This window comes from Camelus ferus, chromosome 16 (genome assembly GCF_009834535.1).
Source record: "Camelus ferus isolate YT-003-E chromosome 16, BCGSAC_Cfer_1.0, whole genome shotgun sequence".
In the NCBI taxonomy this organism is placed as follows: Eukaryota; Metazoa; Chordata; class Mammalia; order Artiodactyla; family Camelidae; genus Camelus; species Camelus ferus.
Genome location: NC_045711.1, coordinates 46,726,705 through 46,749,085, shown reverse-complemented (window position 1 = coordinate 46,749,085; position 22,381 = coordinate 46,726,705). Strand labels below are relative to the sequence as shown.

Sequence of the window (22,381 nt, the reverse complement as noted above, 5' to 3'; positions counted from 1 at the left end):
TTCTCACCCGACCCCCAACTCTGCCCACACACCTACCAGCTTCTCCAACAGTCTCCCCCCACTTGGAGACCAGCATTCCCAAGACTGTCAGCAGGGTTCATAGAGTCAGACTCTGCTCTCTCCCCGACAAAGTTCCATTCTCTGCCTTGCTCCCCTACAGAAATTGGTCTGCCTGCAGCTGCCCCTCACAGCTTGCTTTCCTGACCCCCTAAAGCTGTGCTGGGCTCTGGGTCCAAGCTCTATGCTCTGGGACACATGTAATCTACCTCTCCCAGCTCAAGATGCCCCAACAATGCGGCGAGTTTGCATTTCAAGAAACTCCCATTAATATCAATTTACTTCACTGAAACCTCGAGTTCTTCATCAAGTTGATGATTTATGATAAAATCAATTAAATTACGGCCACTTAGGGCCCAGCCGCTTCCTCTCAGATTTCATTGGTGCGGGGCCCAAGTGTCTGGTGGAAAAATGCAAGTTTAGCTGGAGGCGAGGAAAGATAATTCTGTGGCTGAGAAAATTTAATGCAAAACAATTTCCAGGCAAAGCCAGGCGTCTGGACAGAAATGCAAGAGCCACCAGTTGGCCTGCGGAAATAACAATCTGGGGGTCAAAATATTTTTCTCCCCACCCCCCTCATCCTGCATGGCTCTTTTGCTCTGTTCTCCTTTGTGCTCACTCGCCCCCTCCCAAACAGAGACTTTGGGGGAATTTGAGCAGTATTGGTGGAATCCAGGCTAACCTCAAGCCCCCCAACCACCACCGCAGGCCTTTTTCTCCTCTCCCCCGACTCCTCTCCGCCCAGCTGTGCTCACTAATTCCTCAGTCTCCCACGACAAAGTTAAAGGTTCAAAGTGAAGATCAGGCGGCGTGGGCAGATGACACAGGGGCCAGGGACCAGGCCAAGTGGGTACTGCTGCATGTAGCTGTGGGAGGAAAGAAAGCACAGGTAGGACGGAGCACTACCCCATGGCGAGAGCACTGGGCAGCAGTGTGTCCAGAGCTATCCCATCCCAGAGCACCAAGGCCAGAGAATGCAGAGTCCTCTTCGAGCTCCCTTTGTGCCCACTTGGAAAGTGACACTGTACCCGACAAACCCCAGCCTTAGCACACAATGTGCAAATCACTCAATACACAAAAACACCTACACATGTGCATGCTTGCACACTCTCCTGTGCCTGCAAACGGACAGTTCCCACCATCTCCCCACATCTGGGAAAATAAATCCCAGCAAATCAACCTGGCATCGCCTCTCACTCCAAGGAAAGAGGCTTCTCCTGCCTCTGCTCTGTTTGGTTTTTGGTTTCCAGAGCAGGCAGGGAGTAAACACAGCTTCTCTGAAGCCATAAATCACCCCCTCTCCTACCTTCTCAGTTTAACACCCGGCCTCAGCGCAACCCCTTGTAGTTTCAGCTTCAAATAACCCGCGAGGTGCTAAAAGGCTCTGGCCATGGTGGCAGCTGGACTGTGGGAGCAGCACCCAGCCGCCCTCCATCCCAGCAAATGCCCCCCACATTTCCCTCACAACCCAGATCTCCCAACTCCCCCTGGAAACCCCTCCACACAGCCTCCAACACCCTTCCTGAGCGGGAGCGCTCTCCAGGCCCTAACCGGGTCCTGTCTGCACACCCACAGCGGGCCGCATTCCTCCACACCGCCCGCATCCTCCGCCCCCACCGCCTTTTTAACTTGCTCCCATCTCTGTCTTCCACCGTTCGGAGCCGTCTCTTTCCGCACCCGGGCCTGGGGTCTCAGGCACCCTCGCTCTCCACCCCAGCCGGCCCGGGAGCCCACTCAGCACCCACACCTACCTGTGCGACCTCCGCTAGGGCGCGGGCAGCGGCGGGCGGCGGGCCAGGCCCGGGTCCCGGGACCCCGGTGGGGAACGAGCCGCCGGCCTCATCCCGGCCCCGCCAGCGCGGGGAGAGGCCCGGAAGCACGCCCCCAGCCCGCCCGCCGCCGCCGCCGCCGCCGCCGCTTTGTTCGGCCCTCGAGGCGGCGGGCGGCCGGCGCTCACGCGGCCCGCACTGGACAGCAGCCGGGGCGCCCTCTCCGCGCGCGGCGGCCCGCGTGGGGCTGCGGGAGGCGGGCAGGCCTGGCGCGGAGCCGGGTGGCGGCTTCGCTCCGCGAGCGGGCCGAGCGGCCGGGCGGAGGAGCTGCGACTGGCAGGGGCCCGGCGAGGCGCGGCCCGGGGAGAGCGGGGGCGCCATGGCGGAAGGAGGGCGCGCGGCGGCTCTTCAATGTCACCGGCGAAATGGGTTCCATATGTCCCGCCTGGCGGAGGAGGGAGGGGAAGGGAGAGAGTTCTGGGCAGGACGGGACAGGCGGATGGGGGACGCGATGGTTGGAGGGAGCGGAGCTGCGGCCAGTGGGTGATGGGAGGAATTGGAGAAGAGAGAAAGATTTGCGTTTTCCATTTTCCCTGGAGTTGTCTAAAGCTGCTTAGGCTGGTGGCAACTTTCTTTCCCTTTCTCCTTTTCTTTCCTGAAAGATGGGGGAGGGAGATTAGTCAGGGTAGCATCCGTTTGTTCAGGCTGGGGGTTCAAGGGAGATGTGGATTGGAGGTGAGAGGGAAAGTTCTTAGGCTGCTGGAAGATCAACTTCTTCTCCCTGTCCCTGAAGAGGGAAAGAAGCAACGAAACCCAGGAGGGGGAAAGAGACCAGAGAGGATTCTGAGGGTCCGGGTGTGAGAGACCCCAACCAGCAGCCCGCCCATCCCATCCTAAGGTGGAATTCTTTTTTGGGAGATTCCAATCTCTAAGTTACTGATGATGGTGGTGGGAGAGGAGATTGAAGTGCCCAAGACACCCTGGCCATTCCCAGACACTTGAGTTCCTACCCCTTTTGCCTCACACCTGATTTAGCACCCCCAGGACCTATTCTAGGGACAGTTTCTTCTGGAATGGCCTCGGCTTTGGTGCCTTTAAGAAGGCACAGAATCTGGAGGAGCTTTCAGACCCTACAGCCCTCTCCTCAATCTGTGCCCCCCCCCCAAGGGGGATGTGCTCTTTCTCCATATTTCTGTCTCTGTTTTTCTCTTCTCTCTCTGCCTTTTCTAACCATCTCTGTGGTCTCTGTCCCTTCCCAGTTCCGTTGTCTTCTCACATTCTGCTTCTATCTTTGTCTTAAGTGAATTTGAATTGAGCCTTTGCTAAGGACTTAGGAGCGTCTCCAGAAATCACTTCTGGGCTCACCTATTAGGCTGCCCCTCTCCTTGGGGAAATGTGGAGCCCTTCGCCTTAGGTCCTTGTCCTCTGCAGGGGAAACTCATCCCTCTGCCATGGAGATGTCTTTTACAGAGGAGAGGGCAAAGGGAGTGGTTTCCTTTCCACTTCCCATCTCACTTAACTCTGATTGTGTGTGTGTGTGTGTATGTGTGTGTGTGTGTGTGTACCCATCCAGGTTGTGGGGCTCCCTTTGCCAGGACAGCCTCCCAGCCCCTCTGACTGGCCTTAGCCTCCATTCTCCCTGCCATCCTCTCCTTGGCTCTGCCTTGACTTCCCACCTCAGAAAGGGATCTTACTGCTTGGTCTCTCTCTGGGGCCTCCTCTTTTTCCTTCAACCTCTCCCTCCTCATCGTTCTATTTAACTCCTCTGGTTATTAAAGCATTGGCAGCCCAGCTTAAAGGCACAGGGATAAACACTATAATTATATAGAAAAAGTGGACATTAGCAGAGTCTGGAGAGAAGATAGAGTCAGCAGCATTCCTAAAGCCCTGCCGTCAAATGCATTCTATCCCATCTCCTGAACAGCACAGAAGCAAATGGGGTGTGTGTGTGCAGAACTGGTAAGATGCAGGGTGCTTTATGGCTAAATGAACCAAATGTATGTTTTAAAAACAACAACAACAAACCTGCTGAGTTTGGGGGGTAGGCCTATATGCCTGGATGGAGGGCACCAGGACTCACATTCGGTGAGGGGCCAGCGACTGACTAAAAGATAATGGTGGAGGGATGGTCTCTGTGCTTTTGTCTCCTGGGGAAGAGTCTGTGTGTAAGTTGGGGAAAGGGAAGAGGAGGGGGTATCCCCAGGGCCAGAAGAAACAAAGACCTAAAGGGGGCTGAGAGAATGGAGAGGAAGGGGGGGTGGTTAGATCAGGCCTCCATGTCACAGGCGAAGGCAGCAGGGGGAGGGGAGATGAGAAGGAGGGAGGAGTTGGAAGCACAGGAGCAGGGGCCTGTGGGACTGGCTCCCAGCTCTCCCCACTAGCTCTGGGCTGTCCCAGACAGCAAGTCCTTCAGCCTTCTCCTGCCATTCCCCATCCTCCAAAGCAGGTTGAATTCACAAGCTTCGGATATCATTCTACCCTCTTCCTTCTCCTTCATGTCCCCTTTCCTCTCCAAGGAAGAAGTAATCCTTTCCCCATCTCTCAGAAATTCCAAGACTTTGGCCTGAATTCTGGAGCACTAGATTGGGGGTGAACTCACCCACTCCACATTTACCCCCCTTCATTTCCCAGGTGAGGGAGAAGGACATACTTGCTTCCCACACTGAGTGTGGGATTCTCCAACACTCACAGATGGGGGGCCTGCAGAGTTTGGAGCCCCCTCTCCCTCAGGTCTGCTGCCTCCAGCCCCATCAAAGCTGCCCCTGAATCCAGACTCTTCCATTTATGTAGGCCAGGTAATGCTCCCACCTATCCCAGACTAGGGTCTTGACCTTCTCCTTCTCTTTCTCCCTAAACCCTTTTCAACTCAGACTCCCAAATTGGGAGGCCTCACCCATTACCCACCCAAAATAGCTGCTTGTTAACAAGGACAGGGCTCAGTGCCCACTGGGAATAGACCATGGGAGTGAGCTCCTGGATGTGCCTGGACTGGGGCCTAAGCCGCTGCTCCACTGCGCAGTTGATGCCATGAATAATTAACACCTGGGTGCGGCATCACTCTAATTTTCTTGCTCAAAGGTTTACACTAGCAGGCAGAGTTAAGTATCACAGATAATAGTGGCTATAAAGTCAGTTGGCCAGGCTCCAGCCAGGGAAGGAGAAGCTAGCAGCCTGGACCAAACTTGGCAAAGGCTCTGGCCCTCTGGCCCTCTGGCCCTCATCCATAACAACTTTGGGGCACAACGAGTAATATCCCCCAAAGCCACCTCTGCCTTTGCTCTCCACCAGCAGACCCTTCCCTGTTGGGGAGGGACTGAGACCTCCAAATGAAACCTACCGACCGCAGAGGAGAGGATAGTTACCAGCTTTCCCCCTCCCAATCCGCACCCTGTTTGCTCCCTCTTTGGATGGGGGCTTAGGGAGAGGAACACACCCCACATCCTGGAATACTCTTCAACTTTCTGGGACCACCTGATTCCTGGATTTCCTTTCTAGAAGAACTTAGAGAACTTCTCCCTGCTTTAGCCTCAAACACACATAGTCCCTCGCTGCTGAGGAAACTTTCTTTGTTTCAGGAGGTCGAAGGAAGGCTACTGGGGTGTGAATTCACTTCCTTGTTTTGTTAGCCAGGAGGGTGGGGAGCCAAAGCTTTCAGCTTCCCTCCCTGCCCTTCAACCTCTGCCTCCATTGTCTCCCCCAATTTGGGTACCTCCTTCCCCACCCTCAACACCCTGTCATACACATCAGTCCTAGAGATTAAGCTTTAATACTGTAACTTAATCCCTCCAGCCCCCTCTGAATGCAGAAGACTTCTATTTGGTCCCCATCGATTACAAAAAGCTTTGCCTTCAACTCCGGTAATTTCTTCCTCTGCCTCCACCTCTCTTGCCCCCAGGCTCCTTCTGCCTTCAGAGTTGGGTTCTTTACCCCCGGTTGGCTTCGGAGCAGCCAAACTCCTGAAGGGGAACTGCTGAAAAATGAAGCTCTGTCTGCTGCTGCAGGAATGTTGGCTCTCTCAGGCTCACAAATATAATTTTTATATTAGGTCGTGGTCTTTGACTGGGTTTATATGCCAATGAGGCATTTCTGGTTTACCAAATTTATACAAATCTTGCCTTAATTGATAATCACAGATGCTGTAATTTAAGACCTCCAGCTATAGAGCTTTCATATTAACTGCTGATATATTACTGTAAATCGTCTGAAATAACCAACTCCTGGGAGCAGAGCAGAGCAGATCGAGAGGAAGTGCCTGCGAGAGTGACTCTCTCCCGGCCGCAGAAATAGCCCAGCTTCCACATCATTTTCTGTGAGAAATGATTTATCAAAGACATGGCCATAAACAACACAACTCGCTCACAAACACACGCAGATGCGCGCGCACACACACACACACACACACACACAATGGCTGGCACGCCGGCCGAGAAGCTGACACCCATATTGCTATAAATCAAGAAAAAGGTTGGAGGAGAGGGAGAGAGAGAGGGAGAGAGAGAGAGAGAGAGAAGAGGAATATTCCTAAAATCTCTATGCAATGCCTCAATGGGTATAAACACACAGAGCACCGTGTGAAGAGAAATGGCAGGAAATGAAGATGGCTATTTGTCACATTTTACGACAATAACATTAATAACAAACAATAAATTTACATGGACATATAAGACGCGGTAGGTAGTGAGAAATCCCTTCTACTTACAATACCCCAGCCCGTGGTGTGGCTCCGGCTGCGGGGCTGTTTTATTGCTGCCTCCCTCTCTTTTTCTCTCTCTCTCCCTCTCTCTCCCCCTCTCTCTTTTTTTTTCTCGGGGTACAGGCTTGTTTTTCAAAGGACAGTTGAATTGCACGTCAGAAACAGGGAGACCGAGCCTGCGATTTTCCTGACGAATACATATCTATTCTGCAACCTCGGCATTAATTATTTAATGAATCACGTGACCAGGAGGAGGAAGGGGGTCTTTCGATTTCAGGCTCAAAGGACCACTATGACCTTCCCCTTCAGGAGGAGAAATTTTCCTGCAAAATAGGTTCCCCCCAACCCACCAATGGAATAGTAGCGAGTTCTCCTCTCTCCCGCAATTGCATCTGTACCTGCTGAACCTACACTCCGTAACCACCCCCCAGACACACTTACCCACGGCCCACCTCTCCTGTCTCCCTTCTCCTCCTGCTTCTGCTTAGTTCGTGGAGGTGCAGAAATAGTCTGCAGGGGGCATCTGGGGGGTGGGGTGGGATGGGCTCGGAGCCCTTCTCCAAGCCCCTGGATTTCTCAGCTGCTAGTTCCTCTCTCTGCATCTTTTAAGATCAAGATTCCCCCCAACTCTATTCTCTCCCTCATTCCTAGAGTGTTTATCTTAGTGGGACCTACTCCCCCTCTTTCTTAAATAACTAACAATTTCTAAAGGAACGAATTTCAAAAGAAATACTTCATAAGTCTAGATTATATATGTATAAAGAAGGGGTTTCTGGCTTTAACTCCCCTTTTAATCTTTTGTGGTGCCTTTTGAAAGGGCAGGAAAAGGACAGGATAAAGAGATGGCATCGGGAGCTTCCAAAGTTGAGTGTAACCACAAGGGGGACTTTTTTTTCCCGTTGTGTTACTATTACAGGGAACCAAATTCTACTGACTGACTGAGAATACACTCTAGAGACAAAGACCTGGACTAAGGTTCCTACACAAAAGAAGTGGACACTCAGTCTCTGTATACCTATGTAACACCCTGCCCCACAACACACTAGTGAAGACAACTGGAGATGTGAAATGGAGGGGAGGGGAAGGAAAGGGAAGAAAGAGGCTTTGAAGTTGGCCTGATCTGTCCCATCCCCATTTTCCAGGTGTTAGTACCCTGAACTTCCAATTGGCAGACAATGGAGACTGATCAATTAAAAAGATGGGGGCTGCATATTAAAGGGTTAAACACCGGTGATGATAGGAGAAATCCATTCCCTGGGCCTAGAGAGAGAAATGTACAGAGACTTCATCTCAGATGTAAAAAAACAAAACAAAACAAAACAAAACAAAACATCCCTCCAAACCTTCACATACAGCTTGGTGCCAGAAGGAGCAGACCAGTTAGGATCAGAATCGCAGTCTTTGGCCACAGTGTGGGATGGGGTTGCAAAGGGAAGCAGAGAAGACATTCCTGCAGGAGCCCGTCGGCCACACTCCCAGTCTTATCTTCAGCAGCACGGGGGCAGCCACGGCTGCAGGGGCAGGCAGACCGGGAAAAAGAGATGCCATTTGGCATTTGGGGGGTGGGGGATGGACATGGGGCCGAGGGGCTGCCAGTGGTTTGTTTGGAGGGGTCTGAACCAAAAGCAACTCAACAGGGAGAAGGTTGAGGACCCAGGTGCCCCAACAACCCCCGAGAAAAACAGCCACCCCCATGTGGTATCCGGTCTGGCGGTAGCTGCAGCGCTGCCCCTGCCCAAGGCACCGGGCCGGCCTAGACCCCTTGGAATCCCGCTCCCAGCGCTCGGGTGGGGGCGCCGGCAGGCCCGGGCTCTGTAGGGGGGTGGTCGGCTTTGATTGTGCAGAGACAAAACGCAGACTGGTATTGAATTCAGCCCCGCGCCGGGCTCCAGCAAGGGCAACTCGCTGCAAAGTCCTGGCCACAAGTCCATTAAAAGTAGTCCTCCAAAGAAAAGCACTTCGCTAAGGTCTAAACGAAAAATATGAAAGGGGGTGGGAAGGAGAGAGAGCAGGAGACAGAGATGCTGGAGCATGGGAGGACAGCAGTCTCTGAAATCAAAAAATTATTTTTAAAGGACAAGAAAAAAGAACAGCAGATGACGCAAAGGCACGCTGGACAGGTTCTGTTAAAATGCCCACACTCTTTTCGGATCCTGGGAATGTCCATGTTCAAATAAACAAGCGCCTGAGCGCGAGCGGAGCGCTTTCTTGCTGCCGATAAAGCGAACGTTTATACTGTGAGAAAGGCGAGATTGATTTACGAATCTGAACGCGCCGGTTTTATGGCCGATCACAAATCCGTCAGCGCTCAACTCACGCTGGGAAACTTCCCAACTCCGTTTTCCAACCAGACCCCCCTCCCAGGCCACCGCTTCCCAGGGAGACCCACCACCGGTGCTGGGGCTGCTCTGGTGGTGGGCTCTGGCCTGACTGTGGGTTCCCAGTCTGCTCAGGTGGGTGGAAGTAGGAGGGAGGGTGCGGAGGGCCGGAGGGCCAGGGAAATGGAGAAAGAGAGGTCCAAATATTCAAAGGACTGGGATGGCCGCTAAAATCGAAGAAGGTGAGCCCAGGGGGCTGGGGAGCCTGCCCTCAATGATGGGCTCTGCAGAGGTTGAGATCTGGGAGTGAGGGAGCCAGAAGATCCCGCAGTTCTGCCTGTGGGGCTGAAACCCTTGAAGGAACCCCAGCCTTCCCTTTCCACTGTTTCTCCCTCTTTCCCTGTGGTGGTCCTCTAATCCTCACATTGCAGAGAGCAGCTTATAAAGACCCAGGTGACTAGATATTTGTCACCTGGGTCTACAGAGGGCTCACAGTTGGTTATCTGCACTTATGAGTAATGGGCGCACAGATCCCCTGAGCCCCAAATATTTTCATTCCAGGAGCCATTCTGCTTGCCTTTCTGCTCACTCCCTTTTTTACCAAGGCCTCCAGCTCCAGCATTTATTAAGCCACCCAGGGACAAAGGAGAGAATGCCAACCAATGCCAGTTATTCCTTGCCTGAAACAGAGTCCCCAAGATACAGGAGACAATTTTCAAGATGCAAACCAACACCTCACATATACCCCAGCAAGGTTTTTTTCTCCTAGTCTTAACTCAAGGGAACATTTCCTCTTCCCAGTTGGAGTCTGTCTGTCGTCTGTCTGTCTTTCTCCCTTTGTCTCTATCCCCTCCTAAGAGGATGGTTGCTGGTGTAGATTTTCAATCCAGCCAGTAGAATGCAGATTTGAAAAGGCTCTGAGTTCACTTCTTAGCAAGTCCTCCACGCACCTCTCAAAATTAAAAGTTGCTGGAAACTTTGGTTAATGTGGCACAGCGGTCCCTGGAAATGGCCAGAATAGACTACACTGGCCCTCCTCCCATCTCTTGCTCCTCTAGGTGGGGAGGTACTCCATGGGCTCCGTGAGTAGCTAGGGTGGGACTGGGGATTAGGGGAAGGAGGTGAGAGTGATTTTTAGAAATAGCTTCCTAAACAAAGGAACTTCAGAAAATGGGTTGAGAGGCTGTGGATTTGGATAACAGACCTTGAAACAGTAGCCATAGTAGGAGCCTTCTCCCTCCTTAGGACCCAGGGTTAGTTTCCCTAGCTCTCTGAGGCCCCTGGACCTCTCATAGCTGCCCCCCATTGTCTTTCTTCCCTCAGCTCCCTCCAACGAAACAGGAAAGAAGGAAGGATGAACTGGACATGGGTGGGGGTGGAGTTTGGCTGAGGGAAGGAGGTCTGCACAGAGAGACAGACCAGCACCCAACCTCCCTCCCTGAGCTGTGCTCAAAGTTTTATTTCTTTTTTCCCCAGTAGACAGTAATAGGAAAACAACCCAAAAATTCCAAGATAGCAAAGAAGGGATTGGGGGCTGGGGAGTGGAGAAGATGGGACACACAAGGTCCCCTCCCTGCAGAGGTGTGACTTTCCCTTCTGGGCAGGAGGCAAGAGCCAACACAATGTCCAGTCTCAGAGAGGTCAAGGGGCTTCCGAGGTCATTTTGTGGTTCTAATACTGAGCTAATCGCCTAGAAAACGTGGCCTCTCCATGAACTCTCTCTCCTGCCAGCCTCCTGCTTCCAAACTCTCAGTGAGCCCCGGGGAAAAGGGGCCAGTGCATTCTGGTCTGAGGCAGAGTCCACTGGCTCCTTCACCCTCAGAAGCAGGGCCCCAGAGAGGGGAACAGAGCCCCCAAACCAAGGAGCAAAAGGAAACCAAAGCAAACTCTGAGCCTCCAGGAAGAAGGGGGGCAGAGTCAAAGAGGAAGATTCCAGCATTGACGAACCTCCCCTGTGAAAGGAACAGTTTCCTGCTCCAGAGAGTTGCAAATATTTGTCTAGAATCCCAAACTAGACAGGAAAAGTAAAAACGAAGACATCCACCTATATCCAGCACTGAGGTTGAGGCATTCCATCCAAAAACTGCATTCCATTTTTCCAGGAGATGGCAGTGACAACAGCCCACTGGTAAACAGACATGTGGGACACCAGCCTCCGGTTTAGACAAGCAGAGTCACAGAATACAGCAGCCCCATGTGCACCTCGCTACAGACACACATGCACACACGCCAGGGCTCCCCAGGCCCTCCGGCATTTTCTAAAACCAGAAAAAGCACTTCTGAGCTGCCTCGCAAACAACATTTTCTGGGGTTTTTCAGGAGCTCTGACACCTCAGTCCCAATCAGTTCAAACACCCTCCAGGTGTCAGTTCCCTCTCTCTCCCCGACTCAAGCATCAGTCATCATAAAAGGCATCAAACCTGACCAAGCGTCCACCATAAAAACCCTGCAAAGATAGTTGAAAAAGAAAAAGGAGGCGAGAGAGTGCTGCTTCTTTCCCTTGTAAAAAGAGCTCATAAAACGATCCAAAAAAAAAAAAAAAAAAAAAAAAGCCAGCCCAGGCGGGGGCTTTGTTACCTTTGCGCCTCTCGCCTCCTCTCGCCTGAACTCTGCAGATCCCTTTCATGACGAACGGCTTCTTCCAAACTGAGAGAAAAAAGTTTTCAACTTTATGGTTCCAAATTTTTTCCCCCTCGCAGATCCGGGAGTGGCAGCTAACACTTTTTTCCCCCAACAGCCGGTCTGCGGAGATTTGCTGTTGAATAATAACAAAGGAGAGAGGATACGTATTTAAAGAAAAGAAGTGATTAATGGTTTTCTGTATAATTCTCACATTTTTCTTAGCTCTTGTCTACACAGAATGGCTGTGAACTTTAAGCTCCATAGAAATCTTTTTTTATTCTATTCATACCTTCCTAAGAGCAGCTTTGATTTGGTTCTATAGAGACATTCCTGAGGGGGTGCATATGCTTTTTAAGAACAGTTCCCCCTCTGGAAGGGAAGGGAGGCCGCATCCCCTGGAAGCTAAACATCACACCGCGATTCCACCGAAAACAAAGCCCGCCGCTCTCATCTTCCAGGTCTGGGCAATTTGCTAGGAGTCTCCCTGCAGCAGTGAAATGGGCATTTCAAACGCCCCTACCCACTTGGTGAACCCCGGCCCGGTCTGACCCAGGCCCTACCCAGCCTCAAATGCCCAGGCACTACACTCCAGAGCAACACAAAACAAACAACAATAAAATGCGCTGGTGGAATTGGCTATTTTTATTTTCTGAAGGGAAACGGGACCAAAAAACGACTTTTAATTGCATATACTCTCCGGAGCCTGGAGTTTTTGGGAGGCAGGATGGCTGTACCAAGGGCTACCACAGGACCAGAGTGCTGAGGCTGGAGACCCCAGACCTTACAACTTCTCTTGGGTGCTGTCCCAAAGCGGCCCAAGCCTGACAGAGCTTCTGAGGGTCACCTGCACCCCCATCCCCTTCCCCCACTCCATTCTAGGGGTGACTGGGACCTCAGAGACAGAAAGCTATTTGGTCCCCAGTCGTACTTTCGATACTTTCTATGAGAAAGAAAATGAAAATTAATACAGGAGCAGGGCTTCACAAAAGAGGCCATTTGTCTTCTTGATTATCTATTTGCTTGTCAGAGTTTGAGCTATGGCACCGGCTAGCTCCTTTGTAATATAAAAATACTCTGAAAACCTGCAAACACCCAGAAACATCTGTGCAAAAAATTAGACTCATTAAAACCTTAAACACCTCAGAGGAAAACGATACCTTCTTACACGGGAGGAAAGAGGCTGGCCACGCAGAATCCTCTCTCGGAACTTTAATAAGCAAAGAGCCGTCTGTCTAGAAGGAGATGGCTTAACCGCATTTTATTTGCTTATGACAAATAAATCACAATATGAAAGCCTTTGCCATACTTAAGCCTCTTGTGTCCTACAATGAAACATTTTCCCCCCATTAGGGATTGGAATCAGCCCTCCCAGTCCTCTCAGTGCATTTTTGGACTACAGGGAAAAAATTAAAAGCCCCAAACAAAACACATCCACCCAAAAAGGAAAACCAACCAGCTACCACGATTTGGAGTCCTCTGAGATAGAAATTCCCATTGGACCCTTTGAAAAAATTCCTCAACCACATACAATGTGAGGCCGAATGGGCTGGGGTGCTTAAAAATATATGCTGGGTGGCATTCATCTGCATCGTTACAACAAGGTTTCAACAAAAACACGCCGTGCTGGTCACAAGAAACCAAACATTTATTTCTATTGTCACTCTGTACAGGACACACATTTTCACACCAACGAAGGGTTCTAGACTCACATGGCCCCAGAACTAGGAAGGGGCCTGGTTTGGAATGTCAGAAAGAATAGGAGAGAGGAAGCACATCACATAAAATAATAATAATAATAATAATAATAATAATAATTAATAATAATATAATAATAATAATAATAATCAATGCAACAATGATAAACTATGGGAGAGGTCTCTGTAACATCATCTCCCAGATGGGAAGAGCACATTTTATTTCCTAGTTTCACATTCATTTCCTGTCTAGGAGAAAAGGCCTCCTCCCCTGTACAACTCCAGACTGGCAAGAGGGTTGTGCCCAGCTCCCAGAACTCAACTGCCCCGTCAGCCCGCCAGGAATGGCTTGACCTTCCAGAGGAAGGCCCCCTTGTTCTCTAGGTCTCTCTCTTTCTTTCTCTCAGACTCAGTTGCCCTGCCCTGCCCTGCTCCTGCGAAGCCGAGGCCGCCCCCCGCCTCAGCTTGCCCCCTTCCTGCTGCCCCTTCCCCAGCCCCGCGTGCAAGGGGTGAGCGGTCAGCGTCCCCCTGAGAGGGCACGGAGTGGGAGGGAGGTTGTGTGCGTGTGTTACCGTGGCCAAAACACTGCGCTATCTGGCAGTCAGAGGGTGCTTTCGCTGGGTGTCAGGAATGGGGGACAAAGAAAGAAAATCCAGGCTGTCTTCCAGCAGCGGCGGCAGCAGCGGAGGCGGTGGCGGCCGAGCCGGGCCTCATTTGTTAGCCGGGTGTCGAGGTAATGGTCGCCACCGAGGCCCGTCCTCTCCTCGGCAGAGTAAACAAGACAGATGGGCCTGGGCCTGGCGTGATTAAAGATGAAACGTGGATCCATCTTCGCCAAAGCTGAAAACGAGGAGTGCAGCCTCCTCCTATTTCTTTCTTTTTCTTTCTTCCTTCTTCTTCTTCTTCTTCTTTTTTTTTTTTTTTAAGGAAGAAAGCCAGAGACTTGAACCTTGCTTCTGGGGGGCCTTGTCCGGCTCCCTATTGTCATTTCTATAAATAAAGCTTCCCCTCCCCCCTCCTCTGCATTTATTCGTGTAAATAGACAAAGTGGGGGGAGGGCAGGTAGGCTTTTCAGGGCCCAGGCCCTAGGGTCCCCTCCCGCATCTCCCCACAAACCCCCTCCCCGCGCACGGAACCCACCCCCGCCCCGAGGTTCTCGGCTCCCATGCGGGGGGCACTAGAGCGCAGGGGGGCCTCCGTTGGGCCGGCCAGGGGGCCCTCCGGCTGGGCCTGAGGTGCCACCCGAGCGGATCTTGGTGTTGGGCAACTTGTGGTCTTTTTTCCACTTCATGCGCCGGTTCTGGAACCAAATCTTGATCTGGCGCTCAGAAAGGCAGAGCGCGTGGGCGATCTCCACCCTCCGGCGCCGCGTCAGGTAGCGGTTGTAGTGAAATTCCTTCTCCAGCTCCAAGACCTGCTGGCGAGTGTAGGCGGTCCGAGAGCGCTTGGGCTCCCCGCCGGCGTAATTGGGGTTTACTGGACACACACAGAGACAGGGAGAAAGAGAAAGTTTTATTGCCCCGAAAGGGAGGAGGGAGAGCCCTTTCTTCCAGCTAACACAGTGTCTCCCTCCCTCCCTCCCTCCCTCTCCCACCACCTCTTCTTCCTCCGGAGGGGGTGGGGACGAAAGAGAAAGCGGGACCCCAGGAAGAGAAAAAGATTTCTAAGTTTTGGAGGGTTGTGTGGTCTCGACGTTGTTGTTTGGGTGTCTGGGGTGGGGAGGGGGGAGAATCTTCAGGAAGTTTCAATCCCTCCTCTCTCCCTCCACTTGGCTTGGAGCCTGGGATGGGAGAATGAGGGGTGAAAAAGGGAGGAGGGCTTCACTAGGGCTTTCTTCTGTTAGTTCCCACCCTCTCTGCTCAGATTCCAAACAGTGCCTGCCCCCAGTAAAAACTTTTGCCCACTTCTCAAGCCAAGAAGCCAGACTAGAGGAAAGAAAGGAAAAAATAAATACTGGGAGTTGACTCAACTCTCCGTTTAAATACAGATTACCTCCTCCCCCTTCTCCTCCCCCACCTCTACACCCCTCCTCAATTTCCAACTTCACTGAGACTGCATCTCCCTGGTGAAAAAGTCGCTGGTGGGAATGGCAAAGAGGATGGGGAACCGACTTCAAAGGCGCGGGGCCCACCCGGCCATAAAAATTTATGGGGGATGTAATTATGTGACTCTGAAAACAGGCGACCGTAAATCTCCGGCAATGGCGAGTTTATAGCGGGGACAATTGGCTCTCCCCCCAACCCCCGCCCCATGCCTCCGAGGTCCCTTTGGTGTAAAAGCGTTGGGGTGGGAGGGGGAAAGGGTGCCCACGCACTCACCCGTGCTCACGTGAACTTTGCGCATCCAGGGGTAGACGACGGGTTCTTTGCACGCGGAGTGGGACGGGCTGGGGTGCAGGGGGTTCTGAGCGCAGGGAGGCGGCGGGGGGCTGCTGCTGACCGCCTCGCAGCGCTGGCCGGGCTCTGGGAGGAGGGCCCCGGAGGGCGGCGGTGCAGGAGCCCGAGGGGACAGGCCGGGCGGTGGCGGGGGCGGCGGGGGTGGTGGCGGATGCGGCGGGGGCCCAGGGTCCCGACAGGCCGCGTAACGCTGCACGGTGCACGCCGCGCGCCGCCCGAAACCCGCCTCCGGCTGGAAGCTGCTCTCTCGCCTCTGGCCGCCAGCGTAGTACCCTGGCGAGTGGTCGCTGGGTAGGTAATCGCTCTGTGAATATTCCTCGCACGGAGGGAACTTGGGGTCGACATAGTTTGAGTTGATCAAAAAAGAACTCATAGCCATTAATTTCTGGGAATTGCCCACAAAATATACTAAAATTTATTCCGACCCCTGACTCGTTTTCCTGTTTCCGAAAGCCCTCCTACTTACTGTCAAGTGAACAAAGTTAGGGGCCCACGTGATCTTTGGAGCCAATGGCCGCCCCGCCTGCGATTCCCGGATAAGGAAATCTGCTCACCCGGACCCTACTCCAGCCAAAGAGGTTTATTTCCCCTTCTCTTCCCCCTCCCCACCCACCCAGCACCAGGATTTACATAGGGCTCCTGCGGGGCGACCGCCTCCACGCCTGGCTTTCCCGGTTCGGGGGAAAAGGGAGGGAGTGAGAGAGAGGGATAGCGACCAAGCAGGTTGCCACCCCAGGGCCTGTTGGGGCGCTGGGCAGAGCGCCATCCCTGGATCCCCTCAGAAGTTGGGGCTCCGGATGTGACCCCTCCTGTCCTGTCTCCCCTCCGCCGGGCATTCCCTGCCTTCCTTAGGCCCCCAGGCCCTCCTCACGACGGAAGGGAGACACTGCACCCAGCGTCTGTGCAGGGAGTTAAGTGAGAGGTAGACTAGGGGCTCTGCCTGGAGAGGGGAACCCACACGGGGGAGAGGCACTAAGCGTGGGGCTTTTCTCTGCAGCCGAACGGGGAGGGGTAGGGAGTGAGAGAGGAGGCGTTGGAGCAAGCAGGCGGGTGCACAGAGGGACTTGTCAGAGATGAATGGAACCGCGGGCGGATCGATAGGAAATTCATGCACTAATTCGGGGAGACCTCGCCTTCCAAATCGCATTTAGCTGCGCTATTAGTTTGACTGTGTCAGTCAGTCCGTCTGTTCCCCTCGCCTATCCACTCCTCCCCTTACCCCACGCGGCCCAAGCCAGGAGAAACGACTTGGTTCCCCACACTGAACATGAGCTCTGGAGTGAAAAACCTCCAACTTTTGAGAGCACATTGAATAGCAGTTTGCTAATTCCAGAACCGCTGGAGTAACGCTAACCACGGCATCAGGTCGTTCTAATTGCCGCTAATGCAGCTGCCTCCTGAGCGGGCAGAAATCTCACATCCTTGTGATGCTGGGGAATAGGATGGACGGGCGACCCCCACACAGTAACACCCCTTGATAATCGCATATTTCCAGGGCATCTTGTTCTGAACCCAAACGGAAAGGCGACCTCGGCATCCGTTTGAAAAGCGAATTTCCTTTGCTTGGACACGCTGAAGACAACCGTCATTTTTACCGGATTTTCGGTGAAGTCTCCCTGAGCCCCAAATAGGGAATAGGTGGGTTGGAGGGAGATAATAAAATAAAAATCATCAGCAACAACATTAACCTTTTAAGAGAAGTGAAAAGAGACCAAGGCTGCCAAGGGCAGGCATGGGAAGATTTCCGGTAGATGATTCCTTCTTCTCTAACCAGTTGAGGGAGGAAAAGAAAGAGGAAGAAAGAAAAAGGAAGGAGTCTTCGTGTGGTCAGTCACTGGATGGTCCTCATTTAGAAAAAAATTTTTTTTCTTCTAGGAAAAAAATGAGCGGAGTGTTTATGTCAACTACATATTCCCCTAGATACGAATTTGTGACCACAAAATTCCTTACACAAATTCGGATCTACAGGGTATATACAGAAGACAGATAGATCTTCTTGGCCCAGAAATTTTCCAGTCCTCCTACTTTCCGAGCGTTCTTCGTTTGGGATGTGGTTTGAGTGCTTTGATTTTATTTCGTTTTGTTCTAGTTTTGAGCTCTGGGAGCAGGAAAAGGCACTGCGGGTCCATTCTTGGGATTACGATGTTTTCAACCCTCTTTCTCTTCTATTAGAGATAGAAGCAGCCGGTCCCGAGAAGGGGACGCGAACCTCTGGGCCGCTGCGCAACTCTCCGCGGCGCATGAATTATGAGATGTAAACATTAGCTAAGCACAAAAGGAGGAAGGGTCATCCTGAGGCTGCGGAGGGGCGGTGTAGTCAGAACTAGGCCCTTCTGGGTGCCCTCGCGCCCCTCCCCTCCCCCCAGGACTTTTACTTTTTTTTTTTTTTTTTTAAGAAAAACAAAACCCCAATCGGCAACTCCGCTCCTCTCGAAGCCTTTAGTTTGCGATCAAACGAATATCTAGATATTTTCCAAGGCGCCTCTCAGCAAAGGGAAGAGAGAGAGGTGGCTGGGTGTGAAGGGGGTGTCATAAAAGTCCTTTTGGAAAAATTCAATGGTAAAAAGAGAAACAGCTGTAAAGAAAAATGCTAGGAGACCAAGCAGATGGGGCCCCGGATATTTAATGACGGGCAATTCCGTTTACAACCTGAGAAAAAGATCAAAGGCATTTCATTTCCGAATGAGGGCGATGAGGAACCATAAAAGATGCAACCAGATGATAGTCTAGCCCCTCCCAACCCCCAATACCTCCTGGGACCAGAAAAAGGGGATGATAGCCAAAGTGTGAGGAGGAACCCCATTCCCCCCCCCCCCGCCCCAGCTCCAGGCTGGCTCTCTGTCTAAACTTGCTCACCCAGCCACCTGCTAGGGTTGCTGGCAGTGGGACCAAAATGGGGATCTGGGAAACCTGGGACATTTGGGCTTGTCAAAGAAACATCCTGAGGCTCCCAGTAACCACTGAATTTACTAAGCTGGGAGACTGGGGATTGAGCTGGAGGGAAATGAGTCCTAGACTGAAAGCTGAGGGCCTTCACAAGGTGAGGGGAGACTTTTCGCCACCCAGATTCCCCACTCACCTCTTTAGATCTGAGAAATACTTGCATCCCTAGTGAACAAGTCAGGATAATATCAATTTCTTTAACAAACACATCAACAGTACCAAAAACAACCCTCTAACCACCATACTCCAAAGGTCTCTGCCTGTCTCCAGTACTGGGACCCTTGCAGGTGGGTAGGAGGAGAGCTTCCACCTGCCAGCAACTTAATCCAGACACCTTCTAATTTTCTATCCCAAAACTAGATTGTTGGAAGCCAATGTTGGCCTCCAGGCCTGATTTCTAACACCAAACCAGGCTGGACTCAGAAATATTTTTTAAATCTCTCTCAGACACAGACACAGACACACAGACACACAGACACAGACACAGACACACACACACACACACACACACACACACACACACACACACGGACTATAATACCATAGTTATCTTTGCCAAGAGACCCCTATTCGGTCACTCAGGGAGACTGGCACCTGGCCCTGGACCCACAGACCAAATGTGTGGGTCGGACCCCCATCAGACCCCCAGCCTCAAGTAGGGCCTTCCAAGTCTTGTCAAAGGTCACTTTATGAGGGGCTCCATGACCCTTTCCAACTGGCGAGGCTCCTCCCCACCAACCCCGTATCTCCTATCCTTCTAAACTCCTCTGCTCCCTGAAACCCGTCCAACTCATCGGCTTTTTGGAATTTGAGGAGGGCCGCTGGGCTGGCCACCGGGCCTCTCTACTGCTCTACACTTCACCAGAGATGCAGCCCAGGTGCCCCATCACTCCAAGTGAGAGGGATGGGAGGCAGAGCCTGGAGGGGTTGCTGGGTATGACTGAAAGTGGAGATTTTCTCTTTTGCGCGCTGGGAGCCGCCACCTGCCCATCCTACCGAGGCACCGCACCGCCCACCCCAGCCCGTCCCTCCGAAATGGGTGGACAATGTTTATCAGCGACTCCCGAGAGACGGGGTCCACCAGAGCAAGAGGCCGCCTCTCCCCTTCACCTCCGGAGAATACTATCATCATACGCATGAGAGTAAAAATAAAAAAGAGCCAAGGCTCGGCGCGCGCCTACAGAGCCACCTCCCAGGCGCTCTGGGTGGCTCGCTGGCCCGCCGGCCACCTTCTCTGGCAGCCACAGGTTGCTGGAGTGACCTCTCGCTGCTCGGCCCCCTTCGCCGTCCCGTGCTTGCCCAGCCTGCGCGGCCTCGGCTACCTTTTGTCTGCGAGGACGGAGGGAAACCGCAGGGCCAGGGCCGAGGAGGCGAGCCCCAGGCCGGGCCACACCGGCCGCCGGGGAGGAGCCGAAGGCCGGGAGGGGAGCGGGAAGGAGTCCTCGCCCGGCCGCTCCCCGCGCCCGCCCGGCCGCCGCCGAGCTCGCCCTGGTCCACTATTGTGCATCCGGAAAACCGAGCCGCGGCGGCGGGCAGAGGAGCTGCGAGCCCCCTTGGTGGCCGGAGCAAGACTTTTTTTGGGTTTTTGTTTGTGAAGAGCAAGTTTTCGTATTAATCTCATACTCTGGCAGTCTTTGTTAAACAGCTAGACACGTCACGAAGCTCTCGAACATTTTAATAATTTTTAGACGCCGTGACCTGCGTTTCACCCCTCTCGGGCCTCCCCCACGAGCAGGCAGTTACTATAATACGCTCGCGCAGTCCGTTCGGTCATATTGAATTTTGCGCAGGTCATTACTTGGGAGAAAAATGACAGAGTAAGGAATTTGATTCAGCTCATCCTCTCCAGCTCTACTTTTTGCCAGAACCTTCTCTTTCCCTTCACCCAACCCCCAGACCCTAACAGTCCCATTCGGATAGGACTCAGCCCGGCCCCGCCCCCGGTTTGATACGCCATCATTCCTATATTTTTTGTCAGCTCTGGTTCCCAGACAAAGAGGGAGAGGGTAGGACATCAAAGAGTTCCCTTTATGGCTGGCACCTGAAGAAGTGGAAATGTGGGGATCTGGGTTCCAGTGAGCAGGCCTGAACCAGAGCCCCCTTCCCTCCTGCCTCCCCTATAAACGGCTGCACTGGCAGAGCCAGTATTCCCACCCACACTGTCCACCCCATCTGCTTTATTCCCTCCTCCAATGTCAGAGAGACACCCCTTTCTGCCAAAACTTTGGAGGCTTCAGGGCCCCAGGAATGACCGCTTCACCTCCTGGCACTGAGATTTGGCCAGCAGGTTTGGGGAAGACAGAGAGGAGAATCCTGAGAGAGGGACTGAACTGCACTCATCAAAGCTGGGGACTTGGCTGTCAGAGGTTTTAATTCTACTTTAAAAATCAAACAACATCCTCCCCACCTCCATTTTTGCTTAAAACGACTTTTCATCTGTACAGTAACTCCTTTGCTTACCCCAGCACCACCACAAGGAAGTTCAGAAGCAAACCAAAAAGGTGTTAAAAATACTTGAGATTTTCTTTGGTTTGTCCCTCCAGTATTAGAAATGGGTGGACTGCCAACAACACATTTCCCCCTTTCTCCAACCTCCAAGGAACCAGGAGAATTAGGTCAGGTGACTCCCCTTCCACCCAGTTCAGATCTAGGGAGTGTCTGCTAGGGGGTATCCCTCTAGCACTGGCAAGTCTGAGACAGCGTCTCAAGGCACCCAGCTTGGCCTGGGCTGGCAGAGGACTCCCTTTCCTCATTCTGAGGCCCCTCCAGCCCAGGGCCTTGGGCTGTTTCAGTCATTCCACAGAACCATTACTTTGCTAATATTCTGTCCTGGAATGTAGGAAAAAGAGACTGAGTAGGAACAGAAAGAGATAGATTCTCTGGTTTAGGCTTTGACCTCTACCTCCTCTGGACCCCAGGAATTCCTTACTGGCCTGACTCCCCAGAAGAACTTGCCAACTGAATAGAAATGAGAACTCTAGTTGTTTTAGTCGAAGACTGGGGTCAAATTAATTTGAAATTTGACATTAAACCATGTCTCTTCTGGGCATATTTCAAAAGACATCTTTATGAAAACTCAGGTTATCTTTATCCTGGAAGGACAAACACCCAGAGTGTACCTCCTATATTAAATGCTTAGAAGAGAGTATGATGACATCTCATAATGCAACAAACAGTCATTTAAAGCCCCCAAATAAGCATATGCCCTGGTGTTATAATTACAGAGTCTCTCTAAGCATTTTACTTATGAGCTAAGCTTAATGCATGGATTCAAGGTTCATTTCAGGTCGCCTGTTTCAATTCCAATTACAAAGATCTCTGTGAGGCCATTCAGTATTTTTCCTTCTAATTTCCCCTCCCTCCTTGAAATAGGAAGAGAGGGAATCTGGATGAACATACAAATGTAGGTTGGGGAGACAGCGAGAGAATTAAGCTAACCTTTCGATATCCAAGTTCTTAAACCCAAGCAATTTGGAAAGAGGGATGGGAGTTTTTAAACTCCTTCCAGTCCTGGCCCACGGTCATGGGCTCCAGCTGCCTGGACACAGCCTGGGGGTTAGGAATCGCTGAAAAACAGGCCTGTCTGAGGGAGGGGGAGTTGGGGAAGCCAGATGTTTGGCCCCTTTAGGGGAAGCCTGGTGGAGCTGATGTTGGTGGGAATCAGGTCTTCACCTTGGAAGACTTCTTTGGCCCCACCAAACGTCCTGCAAGGACGTGTGGGTAATTGGATTTTTTAAATGCGTGCGGCTGGGTAGGTTTTAATTAAATTTTATATGGTGACTCAAAGGTTATCTTTGGGAGAGAAAATTGCGCAGAGGTTTGACCATGCCCAGAGCTCTTCCTTTTCTGCCAATCCCCACCCCACCAGAGCCGGTTTGGGGAGGAAGGT

The 22,381-nt window shown here is 52.2% G+C and overlaps 2 protein-coding genes across 8 annotated transcripts in view; both read right to left on the bottom strand.

The window, feature by feature from the left end:
• Window positions 1–22,381, bottom strand: part of HOXB3 (homeobox B3) — a 40,658-nt gene that overhangs the window by 12,883 nt on the left and 5,394 nt on the right. The window contains exons 1-2 of one of the 6 annotated variants that reach the window (XM_032457824.1): window positions 1,809–3,596; window positions 813–923 (exon numbers count right to left, since the gene is read on the bottom strand). The exons of 1 other annotated variant lie outside the window; for it this stretch is intronic. The gene's annotated coding sequence lies outside the window, so the exon portion shown is untranslated. Of the gene's footprint in view, window positions 1–36; window positions 56–812; window positions 924–1,808; window positions 3,597–6,525; window positions 6,550–11,414; window positions 11,469–22,381 lie in introns of those variants that run through there. 4 more of the 6 variants (XM_032457823.1, XM_032457826.1, XM_032457825.1 and 1 more) reach the window with 4 other exon arrangements.
• On the bottom strand, window positions 11,527–16,149 carry HOXB4 (homeobox B4). Of its 2 annotated transcripts, XR_004311835.1 has the most exons (3): window positions 15,472–16,149; window positions 13,726–14,629; window positions 11,527–11,592 (listed from the first exon to the last, which is right to left on the bottom strand). XR_004311835.1 is itself a non-coding variant. In XM_032457835.1 (2 exons), the coding sequence occupies exons 1-2, from the start codon at window positions 15,926–15,928 to the stop codon at window positions 14,331–14,333; spliced, it is 756 nt and encodes a 251-aa protein (XP_032313726.1). In that variant the 5' UTR covers window positions 15,929–16,149; the 3' UTR covers window positions 13,081–14,330. The 2 variants fall into 2 exon arrangements, 1 of the variants encoding a protein (XP_032313726.1); XM_032457835.1 differs by lacking the exon at window positions 11,527–11,592 and having other exon boundaries at window positions 13,081–14,629.